General features: G+C 43.5%; 1 protein-coding gene across 7 annotated transcripts in view; it reads right to left on the reverse strand.

Annotated features, from left to right (window-relative positions):
* The window catches only part of LOC112247942 (serine/threonine-protein kinase DCLK1-like), a 149,203-nt gene that overhangs the window by 74,148 nt on the left and 61,088 nt on the right, over positions 1 to 13,967 (reverse strand). For all 7 annotated transcript variants that reach the window (XR_006080384.1, XR_006080385.1, XR_006080383.1 and 4 more), the window contains exon 3: positions 1,992 to 2,091. Coding sequence is in view for 3 of the 7 variants with exons in the window: in XM_042309209.1 (XP_042165143.1) it covers positions 1,992 to 2,091 (100 nt within the window). In the remaining 4 variants the exon portion in view is untranslated. The remainder of the gene's footprint in view (positions 1 to 1,991; positions 2,092 to 13,967) is intronic.

Raw genomic sequence — 13,967 nt, forward strand, 5'->3', positions numbered from 1 at the left:
CAAAAGGAACATAAAATTCAACACATCAACTAGGATCTGGCTAAAAAATCTTGAATCAGTCATAGAGCCCATTACCCTTTATGGTTGTGAGATCTGGGGTCCGCTCACCAACCAAGACTTCACAAAATGGGCCAAACACCAAATTGAGACTGCACGCAGAATTCTGCAAAAAAATCCTACGCGTGCAACATAGAACACCAAATAATGCATGTAGAGCAGAATTAGGCCGATACCCGCTAATTATCAAAATCCAGAAAAGAGACGTTAAATTCTACAACCACCTAAAAGGAAGCGATTCCCGAACCTTCCATAACAAAGCCATCACCTACGGAGAGATGAACCTGGAGAAGAGTCCCCTAAGCAAGTTGGTCCTGGGGCTCTGTTCGCAAACACAAGCAGACCCTACAGAGCCCCAGGACTGCAACACAATTAGACCCAACCAAATCATGAGAAAAGAAAAATATAATTACTTGATACATTGGAAAGAATTAACAAAAAAACAGAGCAAACTAGAATGCTATTAGGCCGTGAACCGAGAGTACACAGTGGCAGAAAACCTAACCACTGTGACTGACCCAAACTTAAGGGAAGCTTTGACTATGTACAGACTCAGTGAGCATAGCATTGCTATTGAGAAAAGCCACCATAGGCAGACCTGGCTCTCAAGAGAAGACAGGCAATGTGCTCACTGCCCACAAAATGAGGTGGAAACTGAGCTGCACTTCCTAACCTCCTGCCCAATGTATGACCATATTAGAGACACATATTTCCCTCAGATTACACAGATCCACAAAGAATTAAAAAACAAACCCGATTTCGATAAACTCACATATCTACTGGGTGAAGTACCACAGTGTGACATCACAGCAGCAATATTTGTGACCTGTTGCCACAAGAAAATTGCAACCAGTGAAGAACAAACACCATTGTAAATACAACCCATATTTATGCTTATTTATTTTCCCTTTTGAACATTAACTATTTGCACATCGTTACAACACTGTATATATATATATAATATGACATTTGTAATGTCTTTATTCTTTTGGAACTTCTGTGAGTGTAATGTTTACTGTTCAGGGAGGGAGGGAGGGAGGGAGGGAGGGAGGGAGGGAGGGAGGGAGGGAGGGAGGGAGGGAGGGAGGGAGGGAGGGAGGGAGGGAGGGAGGGAAGGGGGAGGGAGGATGAGTAGATGAAGAGAGATAGATGGAGAGATGAAGAGATGAGTAAATGGAGAGATGAGTAGATGGAGAGATGGAAGATGAGTAGCTAGAGAGATGAGTAGATGGAGAGATGAGTAGATGGAGAGATGAGTAGATGGAGAGATGAGTAGATGGAGAGATGGAAGATGAGTAGCTAGAGAGATGAGTAGATGCGTAGATGGAGAGATGGAGAGATGAGTAGATGGAGAGATGGAAGATGAGCAGATGAGTAGATGGAGAAATGGAGAGATGGAGAGATGGGCAGATGGGCAGAGGGAGAGATGGGCAGATGAGTAGATGGAGAGGAGGAAGATGAGTAGCTAGAGAGATGAGTAGATGGAAGATGAGTAGATGGAGAGGAGGAAGATGAGTAGCTAGAGAGATGAGTAGATGGAGAGATGAGTAGATGGAGAGATGGAAGATGAGTAGCTAGAGAGATGAGTAGATGCGTAGATGGAGAGGAGGAAGATGAGTAGCTAGAGAGATGAGTAGATGCACAGATGGAGAGATGGAGAGATGAGTAGATGGAGAGATGGAAGATGAGCAGATGAGTAGATGGAGAAATGGAGAGATGGAAGATGAGTAGATGGAGAGATGAGGAGATGGAGAGATGAGGAGATGAGTAGATGAGGAGATGAGTAGATGGAGAGATTAAGGGCAACATAACCACTCAGGTCCTGGGAACTTTCCATATAGACAGACACAGACTGGGTTGATAAGAGAAAGCAGGCTAACAGAGAGACAGAGACAGGATACACACACACACACACAGGAAGTAGCGTATCTCACCGCTCTCTTCCAGCTGGAAGTCGTCTTGGTAACGGTATTTCTCCGGTCCACACGCTACGAAGATGTCCTCGTCACCGAAGAAGTCTTGGAGACATGTCACCTGGAGGAACACACAGAGACTGGAGGGTTAGAGGTCATACACAGAGACTGGAGTGTTAGAGGTCAAATACAGACTGGAGGGCTAGAGGTCATATACAGACCAGGGGGTTAGAGGTCATATACCGACCGGGGGGTTAGAGGTCAAATACAGACTGGAGGGTTATAGGTCATATACAGACCGGGGGGTTAGAGGTCATATACAGACTGGAGGGTTAGAGGTCATATACAGACTAGAGGGTTAGAGGTCATATACAGACTGGAGGGTTAGAGGTCATATACAGACTAGAGGGTTAGAGGTCATATACAGACTGGATGGTTAGAGGTCATATACAGATTTCAGGGTGAGAGGTCAAATACAGACTGGAGGGTTAGAGGTCATATACAGACTGGAGGGTTAGAGGTTATATACAGACTGGAGGGTTAGAGGTCATATACAGACTGGGGGGTTAGAGGTCAAATACAGACTGGAGTGTTAGAGGTCATATACAGACTGGAGGGTTAGAGGTCATATACAGACTGGAGGGTTAGAGAAATTCCACAGTGTGCCATCACAGCAGCAAGATTTGTGACCTGTTGCAACCCATATTTCTGTTGATTTATTTTCCCTTTTGTACTTTAACTATTTGCACATCATTACAACACTGTACATAGATATAATATGGCATTTGAAATGTCTTTATTAATTTGGAACTTTTGTGTGTGTAATGTTTACTATTCATTTTAATTGTTTATTTCACCTTTGAAATCAGGAAACTATGAGTTAACCACACACACACACACACAGAGAAGGCTGTGAAATGGTGGTTGCCTCGGTGACGCTGCGACCCTTCGTGGGCGGCGGTCGTCACCTCAACACACTGCTACCTCAGAACGACACCCAGATCATCCGAATTAGATCTGGGTGTTCTGGTGTCAATCATTCAGGAAACCCAGTTGAATTACACAACACCCACCGATATAAAGAGAGAGACAGGTGGAGGGGGAGAGAGATGGGGGAGGAGAGAGAGAGAGAGAGATGGGGGAGAGAGATGGGGGGGAGGAGAGAGAGAGAGGTGGGGGAGAGAGATGGGGGAGGAAGAGGAGAGAGAGAGAGATGGGGGAGAGAGATGGGTGAGGAAGAGAGAGAGAGAAAGAGGGAGAGGGAGAGAGAGAGAGAGAGCGAGAGAGAGAGATGGGGGAGTGAGATAGAGAGAAATCCCAGACAGAGAATAGGCCTTCTCCATCCACTACAGTTACTGTGCTCATCACACTCTTCAGAGACAACAGGGGGCAACAGGGTGAAATAACAGCCTGGACAGTGTGCAACAGTTTTAGCCAGAGCCACATGGAAAGAAATAGGGCCTGAAAGTAGTGCACTGTTATAAGGCATAGGGCACAAACTCTAGCTCTAGAGGACCTATCTGAACTGTCTTTTCAGAAAGATTCATTCTCTCTCAGATTCCATCATCTAGAATCTGAACTGCATCGGCGGCCTCCAGTTGCCAATCCCTGTCCTAGGTGGTTACTGACTGGGTTCTGGTAGCTAGGTGGTTGTTGACTGGGCTCTGACTGGGCTCTGGTAGCTAGATGGTTACTGACTGGGCTCTGGTAGCTAGGTGGTTACTGACTGGGTTCTGGTAGCTAGGTGGTTACTGACTGGGTTCTGGTAGCTAGGTGGTTACTGACTGGGTTCTGGTAGCTAGGTGGTTACTGACTGGGTTCTGGTTAGCTGGGGAGGTGGTTACTGACTGGGTTCTGGTAGCTAGGTGGTTACTGACTGGGTTCTGGTAGCTAGGTGGTTACTGACTGGGTTCTGGTAGCTAGGTGGTTACTGACTGGGTTCTGGTAGCTAGGTGGTTACTGACTGGGCTCTGGTAGCTAGGTGGTTACTGACTGGGTTCTGGTAGCTAGGTGGTTACTGACTGGGTTCTGGTAGCTAGGTGGTTACTGACTGGGTTCTGGTAGCTAGGTGGTTACTGACTGGGTTCTGGTAGCTAGGTGGTTACTGACTGGGTTCTGGTAGCTAGGTGGTTACTGACTGGGTTCTGGTAGCTAGGTGGTTACTGACTGGGTTCTGGTAGCTAGGTGGTTACTGACTGGGTTCTGGTAGCTAGGTGGTTACTGACTGGGTTCTGGTAGCTAGGTGGTTACTGACTGGGTTCTGGTAGCTAGGTGGTTACTGACTGGGTTCTGGTAGCTAGGTGGTTACTGACTGGGTTCTGGTAGCTAGGTGGTTACTGACTGGGTTCTGGTAGCTAGGTGGTTACTGACTGGGTTCTGGTAGCTAGGTGGTTACTACGTGGTTACTGGGTTCTGGTAGCTAGGTGGTTACTGACTGGGTTCTGGTAGCTAGGTGGTTACTGACTGGGTTCTGGTAGCTAGGTGGTTACTGACTGGGTTCTGGTAGCTAGATGGTTACTGACTGGTCTCTGTTAGCTAGGTGGTTACTGACTGGGTTCTGGTAGCTAGGTGGTTACTGACTGGGTTCTGGTAGCTAGGTGGTTACTGACACCGTGCTTCTACACCTGCATTGCTTGCTGTTTGGGGTTTCAGGCTGGGTTTCTGTACAGCACTTTGAGATATTAGCTGATTTAAGAAGGGCTTCATAGTTAAATTTGATTGATTGATTGACTCAGGGTAAAATAGTCTTCAACTCAGTGTACAAAACAATCACACTACCTCAGCTCACCTCTGGAAATATTAATGACAAACTCAGTCCTAGCCATGAATAGATTCATTATTCTGCACATCTTCACCCTCACAGTATCTGAGACAGACAGACAGACAGACAGACAGACAGACAGACAGACAGACAGACAGACAGACAGACAGACAGACAGACAGACAGACAGACAGACAGACAGACAGACAGACAGACAGACAGACAGACAGACAGACAGACAGACAGACGGTTTAATAACAGTGATCAACACAAGGTCTGCTGGGAAAGGTCATTACGTCTAATTAACAGCCTGTGATTGTAAAAAGATTGGGTAGACCGTTCTTGATTAGTTAAACACTACTGATGTTGTGGAGGTTGTTGTTTAAGAAGAGCAAGATTCCGGGAAGGAAAGAGAGAGAGAGAGAGAGAGAGAGAGAGAGAGAGAGAGAGAGAGAGAGAAAGAGAGACAACGATAGAGATGGTGACAAACAGAAACAGAAATGGAGTCTTATCTAGGGTGGATAGAAGACCTAAAAGGAGTCTTATCTAGGGTGGATAGAAGACCTAACAGGAGTCTTATCTAGGGTGGATAGAAGACCTGACAGGAGTCTTATCTAGGGTGGATAGAAGACCTAACAGAAGTCTTATCTGTTGTGGATAGAAGACCTAACAGGAGTCTTATCTAGGGTGGATGGAATACCTAACATGAGTCTTATCTAGGGTGGATAGAAGACCTGACAGGAGTCGTATCTAGGGTGGAGTCTTATCTAGGGTGGATAACAGGATACGTATCTAGGGTGGATAGAAGGCCTAACAGAGTCTTATCTAGGGTGGATAGAAGGCATAACAGGAGTCTTATCTAGGGTGGATAGAATACCTGACAGAGTCTTATCTAGGGTGGATAGAAAACAGGAGTCTTATCTAGGGTGGATAGAAGACCTAAAAGGAGTCTTATCTAGGGTGGATAGAAGACCTGACAGGAGTCTTATCTAGGGTGGATAGAAGAACTGACAGGAGTCTTATCTAGGGTGGATAGAAGACCTAACAGAAGTCTTATCTATGGTGGATAGAAGACCTAACAGGAGTCTTATCTAGGGTGGATGGAATACCTAACATGAGTCTTATCTAGGGTGGATAGAAGACCTGACAGGAGTCGTATCTAGGGTGGATAGAAGACCTAACAGGATACGTATCTAGGGTGGATAGAAGGCCTAACGGGAGTCTTATCTAGGGTGGATAGAAGGCATAACAGGAGTCTTATCTAGGGTGGATAGAATACCTGACAGGAGTCTTATCTAGGGTGGATAGAAGACCTGACAGGAGTCTTATCTAGGGTGGATAGAAGACCTAACAGGAGTCTTATCTAGGGTGGATAGAAGACCTAACAGGAGTCTTATCTAGGGTGGATAGAAGACCTGGCAGGAGTCTTATCTAGGGTGGATAGAAGACCTAACAGGAGTCTTATCTAGGGTGGATAGAAGACCTGACAGGAGTCTTATCTAGGGTGGATAGAAGACCTGACAGGAGTCTTATCTAGGGTGGATAGAAGACCTAACAGGAGTCTTATCTAGGGTGGATAGAATACCTAACAGGATACGTATCTAGGGTGGATAGAAGGCCTAACAGGAGTCTTATCTAGGGTGGATAGAATACCTAACAGGATACGTATCTAGGGTGGATAGAAGGCCTAACAGGAGTCTTATCTAGGGTGGATAGAAGACCTAACAGGAGTCTTATCTAGGGTGGAGGGAAGACCTAACAGGAGTCTTATCTAGGGTGGATACAAGGCCTAACAGGAGTCTTATCTAGGGTGGATAGAAGACCTAACAGGAGTCTTATCTAGGGTGGATAGAAGACCTGACAGGAGTCTTATCAAGGGTGGATAGAATACCTAACAGGAGTCTTATCTAGGGTGGATAGAAGACCTGACAGGAGTCTTATCTAGGGTGGATAGAAGACCTGACAGGAGTCTTATCTAGGGTGGATAGAAGACCTAACAGGAGTCTTATCTAGGGTGGATAGAAGACCTAACAGGAGTCTTATCTAGGGTGGATAGAAGACCTGACAGCAGTCTTATCTAGGGTGGATAGAAGACCTGACAGGAGTCTTATCTAGGGTGGATAGAAGACCTGACAGGAGTCTTATCTAGGGTGGATAGAAGACCTAACAGGAGTCTTATCTAGGGTGGATAGATGACCTAACAGGAGTCTTATCTAGGGTGGATAGAAGACCTAACAGGAGTCTTATCTAGCTAAATGTTGTATGATATGTGGAGTTGAGCTTCAGAGCAGAAAGAAGCAAAAGGAGATAAACAATGAGACAAGGAAAAGTTCAACTGGTGAAGGTGAAGACCTCCTGAGAGATAAACCTGTGGAGACACACTAACTGTGGAGACACTAACTGTGGAGACACTAACTGTGGAGACACTAACTGTGGAGACACTAACTGTGGAGACACTAACTGTGGAGACACTAACTGTGGAGACACTAACTGTGGAGACACTAACTGTGGAGACACTAACTGTGGAGACACTAACTGTGGAGACACTAACTGTGGAGACACTAACTGTGGAGACACTAACTGTGGAGACACTAACTGTGGAGACACTAACTGTGGAGACACTAACTGTGGAGACACTAACTGTGGAGACACTAACTGTGGAGACACTAACTGTGGAGACACTAACTGTGGAGACACTAACTGTGGAGACACTAACTGTGGAGACTATACCTGTGGAGACACACAGTGACAGAACTGTGATCAGTTCCCTCCAGCTCGCCCATGACTCGTCTGAATCAGCAGGCGAGAAGAAACATTCAGTGACAACACTCATCGTTCCCATTGCTTATTTGGCACAGCGATCCCTGTCTGCCTCTCAGGTTTATTAAGACCCCTCATTACTGCACCCACCTACAATTTATTAATTAAATTAATCAATTTAGCCCAAACAACTACCTCTTTCCCTACACATTCCTGTATTTTATTTATTTATTTATTTTGCTCCTTTGCACCCCATTATTATTATTTCTACTTTGCACATTCTTCCACTGCAAATCAACCATTCCAGTGTTTTACTTGCTATATTGTATTTACTTTGCCACCAAAGCACCACGTGTGTGCGTGTGTGTGTCTGTGTATGCGTATGTGTGTGTGTCTGTGTGTGTGTGTGTGTATGCATGTGTGTGTGTGTGTGTGTGTGTGTGTGTGTGTGTGTGTGTGTGTGTGTGTGTGTGTGTGTGTGTGTGTGTGTGTGTAAACATAGAGTGGGTAATAATATGCAAGCCTTGGCCTAAGCCACTTAACTATCTCCACTTCCATCAGAACTACACATCCACTATGACATCACAGCCTGTTCCTAGGCAACTGGAGCACATCGTCAGAGAAACTGGATAACTGGTGCCAGCGTGTGTGTAGTGCGAGACTGCAAGCGTGTGTGTAAGTGTGTGTGTGTGTGTGTGTGTGTGTGTGTGTGTAAGTGTGTGTGTGCTAACCACTAAGGAGAAGACATATAAAAAATCTCCATCAGAAGCAGGGAGAGGAGGTGTTGGTTGATTCTGAAGCAGGGAGAGGAGGTGTTGGTTGATTCTGAAGCAGGGAGAGGAGGTGTTGGTTGATACTGAAGCAGGGAGAGGAGGTGTTGGTTGATACAGAAGCAGGGAGAGGAGGTGTTGGTTGATACTGAAGCAGGGAGAGGAGGTGTTGGTTGATACTGAAGCAGGGAGAGGAGGTGTTGGTTGATACAGAAGCAGGGAGAGGAGGTGTTGGTTGATACTGAAGCAGGGAGAGGAGGTGTTGGTTGATACAGAAGCAGGGAGAGGAGGTGTTGGTTGATACTGAAGCAGGGAGAGGAGGTGTTGGTTGATACTGAAGCAGGGAGAGGAGGTGTTGGTTGATACTGAAGCAGGGAGAGGAGGTGTTGGTTGATACAGAAGCAGGGAGAGGAGGTGTTGGATGATACTGAAGCAGGGAGAGGAGGTGTTGGTTGATACTGAAGCAGGGAAAGGAGGTGTTGGTTGATACTGAAGCAGGGAGAGGAGGTGTTGGTTGATACAGAAGCAGGGAGAGGAGGTGTTGGTTGATACTGAAGCAGGGAGAGGAGGTGTTGGTTGATACAGAAGCAGGGAGAGGAGGTGTTGGTTGATACTGAAACAGGGAGAGGAGGTGTTGGATGATACTGAAGTCAATAGGAAAGAAAAGGGGGGCTGATATTCTAACACTCATACCTACTGATCACATCGCAGCTTACACATTCTTTCTGTCTCTCCCTTTCACTCCCTTCAGAACAGAACTGATCTGAACAAAACTGAACAGAACTTAATTGTACTGCACTGAGGGACATCTCCCTCAGTACAAACAGTCTACAAACAGAAAACGAGAATGAGGGATTGAGATGATGTAACATGTAAACTGGGGTGTAATATGTAGACTGGAGTGTAATATGTAGACTGGTGTAATATGTAGACTGGGGTGTAATATGTAGACTGGGGAGTAATATGTAGACTGGTGTAATATATAGACTGGGGTGTAATATGTAGACTGGTGTAATATGTAGACTGGGGTGTAATATATAGACTGGGGTGTAATATATAGACTGGGGTGTAATATGTAGATTGGGGTGTAATATGTAGACTGGTGCAATATGTAGACTGCTGTAATATGTAGACTGGTGTAATATGTAGAGTGTTGTAATATGTAGACTGGGGTGTAATATGTAGACTGGGGTGTCATATGTAGACTGGTGTAATATGTAGACTGGGGTGTAATATGTAGACTGGGGTGTCATATGTAGACTGGTGTAATATCTAGACTGGGGTGTAATATGTAGACTGGTGCAATATGTAGACTGCTGTAATATGTAGACTGGTGTAATATGTAGAGTGGTGTAATATGTAGACTGGGGTGTAATATGTAGACTGGGGTGTCATGTGTAGACTGGTGTAATATGTAGACTGGGGTGTAATATGTAGACTGGGGTGTCATATGTAGACTGGTGTAATATGTAGACTGGGGTGTAATATGTAGACTGGTGTAATATGTAGACTGGTGTAATATGTAGACTGGGGTGTAATATGTAGACTGGTGTGTAATATGTAGACTGGTGTAATATGTAGACTGGGGTGTAATATATAGACTGGGGTGTAATATGTAGATTGGGGTGTAATATGTAGACTTGTGCAATATGTAGACTGCTGTAATATGTAGAGTGGTGTAATATGTAGACCGGTGTAATATGTAGACTGGGGTGTAATATGTAGACTGGGGTGTCATATGTAGACTGATGTAATATGTAGACTGGGGTGTAATATGTAGACTGGGGTGTCATATGTAGACTGGGGTGTCATATGTAGACTGATGTAATATGTAGACTGGGGTGTAATATGTAGACTGGGGTGTCATATGTAGACTGGGGTGTAATATGTAGACTGGGGTGTAATATGTAGACTGGGGTGTAATATGTAGACTGGTGTAATATGTAGACTGGTGTAATATGTAGACTGGTGTGTAATATGTAGACTGGTGTGTAATATGTAGACTGGTGTAATATGTAGACTGGTGTGTAATATGTAGACTGGTGTAATATGTAGACTGGTGTGTAATATGTAGACTGGGGTGTCATATGTATTCTGGTGTAATATGTAGACTGGGGTGTAATATGTAGACTGTGGTGTAATATGTAGACTGGTGTAATATGTAGACTGGGGTGTAAAATGTAGACTGGTGTAATATGTAGATTGGGGTGTAATATGTAGACTGGTGTAATATGTAGACTGGTGTAATATGTAGACCGGTGTAATATGTAGACTGGGGTGTAATATGTAGACTGGGGTGTAATATGTAGACTGGGGTGTCATATGTATTCTGGTGTAATATGTAGACTGGGGTGTAATATGTAGACGGTGGTGTAATATGTAGACTGGGGTGTAAAATGTAGACTGGTGTAATATGTAGACTGGGGTGTAAAATGTAGACTGGTGTAATATGTAGACTGGGGTGTAATATGTAGACTGGTGTAATATGTAGACTGGTGTAATCTGTAGACTGGGGTGTAATATGTAGACTGGGGTGTAAAATGTAGACTGGTGTAATATGTAGACTGGAGTGTAATATGTAGACTGGTGTAATATGTAGACTGGGGTGTCATATGTAGACTGCTGTTATATGTAGACTGGAGTGCAATATGTAGACTGGTGTAATATGTAGACTGGTGTAATATGTAGACTGGTGTGTAATATGTAGACTGGGGTGTAATATGTAGACTGGGGTGTAACATGTAGACTGGTGTAATATGTAGACGGGTATATATGTAGACTGGTGTAATATGTAGACTGGTGTAATATGTAGAGTGTTGTAATATGTAGACTGGGGTGTAATATGTAGACTGGGGTGTAATATGTAGACTGGGGTGTAATATGTAATAGACTGGTGTAATATGTAGAGTGTTGTAATATGTAGACTGGGGTGTAATATGTAGGGTGTAATATGTAGACTGGGGGTGTCATATGTAGACTGGTGTAATATGTAGACTGGTGTAATATGTAGACTGGGGTGTAATATGTAGGGTGTAATATGTAGACTGGTGTAATATGTAGACTGGGGTGTAATATGTAGACTGGTGTAATATGTAGACTGCTGTAATATGTAGACTGGTGTAATATGTAGAGTGGTGTAATATGTAGACTGGGGTGTAATATGTAGACTGGGGTGTAATGTGTAGACTGGTGTAATATGTAGACTGGGGTGTAATATGTAATAGACTGGTGTAATATGTAGACTGGTGTAATATGTAGACTGGTGTAATATGTAGACTGGTGTAATATGTAGACTGGGTGTAATATGTAGACTGGTGTGTAATATGTAGACTGGTGTAATATGTAGACTGGGGTGTAATATATAGACTGGGGTGTAATATGTAGATTGGGGTGTAATATGTAGACTGGTGCAATATGTAGACTGCTGTAATATGTAGAGTGGTGTAATATGTAGACCGGTGTAATATGTAGACTGGGGTGTAATATGTAGACTGGGGTGTCATATGTAGACTGATGTAATATGTAGACTGGGGTGTAATATGTAGACTGGGGTGTCATATGTAGACTGGGGTGTCATATGTAGACTGATGTAATATGTAGACTGGGGTGTAATATGTAGACTGTAGGGTGTCATATGTAGACTGGGGTGTAATATGTAGACTGGGGTGTAATATGTAGACTGTGGTGTAATATGTAGACTGGTGTAATATGTAGACTGGGGTGTAAAATGTAGACTGGTGTAATATGTAGATTGGGGTGTAATATGTAGACTGGTGTAATATGTAGACTGGTGTAATATGTAGACCTGTGTAATATGTAGACTGGGGTGTAATATGTAGACTGGGGTGTAATATGTAGACTGGGGTGTCATATGTATTCTGGTGTAATATGTAGACTGGGGTGTAATATGTAGACTGTGGTGTAATATGTAGACTGGGGTGTAATATGTAGACTGGGGTGTAATATGTAGACTGGGGTGTAAAATGTAGACTGGTGTAATATGTAGACTGGGGTGTAATATGTAGACTGGTGTAATATGTAGACTGGTGTAATATGTAGACTGGTGTAATATGTAGACTGGGGTGTAATATGTAGACTGGGGTGTAAAATGTAGACTGGTGTAATATGTAGACTGGAGTGTAATATGTAGACTGGTGTAATATGTAGACTGGTGTAATATGTAGACTGGGGTGTCATATGTAGACTGCTGTTATATAATATGTAGACTGGAGTGTAATATGTAGACTGGTGTAATATGTAGACTGGTGTAATATGTAGACTGGGGTGTAATATGTAGACTGGGGTGTAATATGTAGACTGGGGTGTAATATGTAGACTGGTGTAATATGTAGACTGGGGTGTAATATGTAGACTGGGGTGTAATATGTAGACTGGTGTAATATGTAGACTGGGGTGTAATATGTAGACTGGTGCAATATGTAGACTGCTGTAATATGTAGACTGGTGTAATATGTAGAGTGGTGTAATATGTAGACTGGGGTGTCATATGTAGACTGGTGTAATATGTAGACTGGGGTGTAATATGTAGACTGGGGTGTCATATGTAGACTGGTGTAATATGTAGACTGGGGTGTAATATGTAGACTGGTGTAATATGTAGACTGGTGTAATATGTAGACTGGGGTGTAATATGTAGACTGGTGTGTAATATGTAGACTGGTGTAATATGTAGACTGGGGTGTAATATATAGACTGGGGTGTAATATGTAGATTGGGGTGTAATATGTAGACTTGTGCAATATGTAGACTGCTGTAATATGTAGAGTGGTGTAATATGTAGACTGGTGTAATATGTAGACTGGGGTGTAATATGTAGACTGGGGTGTATATGTAGACTGATGTAATATGTAGACTGGGTGTAATATGTAATATGTAGACTGGGGTGTCTGGTGTAATATGTAGACTGGGGTGTCATATGTAGACTGATGTAATATGTAGACTGGGGTGTAATATGTAGACTGGTGTAATATGTAGACTGGTGTAATATGTAGACTGGGGTGTAATATGTAGACTGGGGTGTAATATGTAGACTGGGGTGTAATATGTAGACTGGTGTAATATGTAGACTGGGGTGTAATATGTAGACTGGTGTAATATGTAGACTGGTGGTAATATGTAGAGTGTTGTAATATGTAGACTGGGGTGTAATATGTAGACTGGGGTGTCATATGTAGACTGGTGTAATATGTAGACTGGTGTAATATGTAGAGTGTTGTAATATGTAGACTGGGGTGTAATATGTAGACTGGGGTGTCATATGTAGACTGGTGTAATATGTAGACTGGGGTGTAATATGTAGACTGGGGTGTCATATGTAGACTGGTGTAATATGTAGACTGGGGTGTAATATGTAGACTGGTGCAATATGTAGACTGCTGTAATATGTAGACTGGTGTAATATGTAGACTGGTGTAATATGTAGACTGGGGTGTAATATGTAGACTGGGGTGTAATATGTAGACTGGTGTAATATGTAGACTGGGGTGTAATATGTAGACTGGTGTAATATGTAGACTGGGGTGTAATATGTAGACTGGGGTGTATATGTAGACTGGTGTAATATGTTATATGTAGACTGGATGTGCAATATGTAGACTGGTGTGACTGGTGTAATATGTAGACTGGTGTAATATGTAGACTGGGGTGTAATATGTAGACTGGGGTGTAATATGTAGACTGGGGTGT

This window comes from Oncorhynchus tshawytscha, linkage group LG30 (assembly GCF_018296145.1).
Source record: "Oncorhynchus tshawytscha isolate Ot180627B linkage group LG30, Otsh_v2.0, whole genome shotgun sequence".
Classification (NCBI taxonomy): Eukaryota; Metazoa; Chordata; class Actinopteri; order Salmoniformes; family Salmonidae; genus Oncorhynchus; species Oncorhynchus tshawytscha.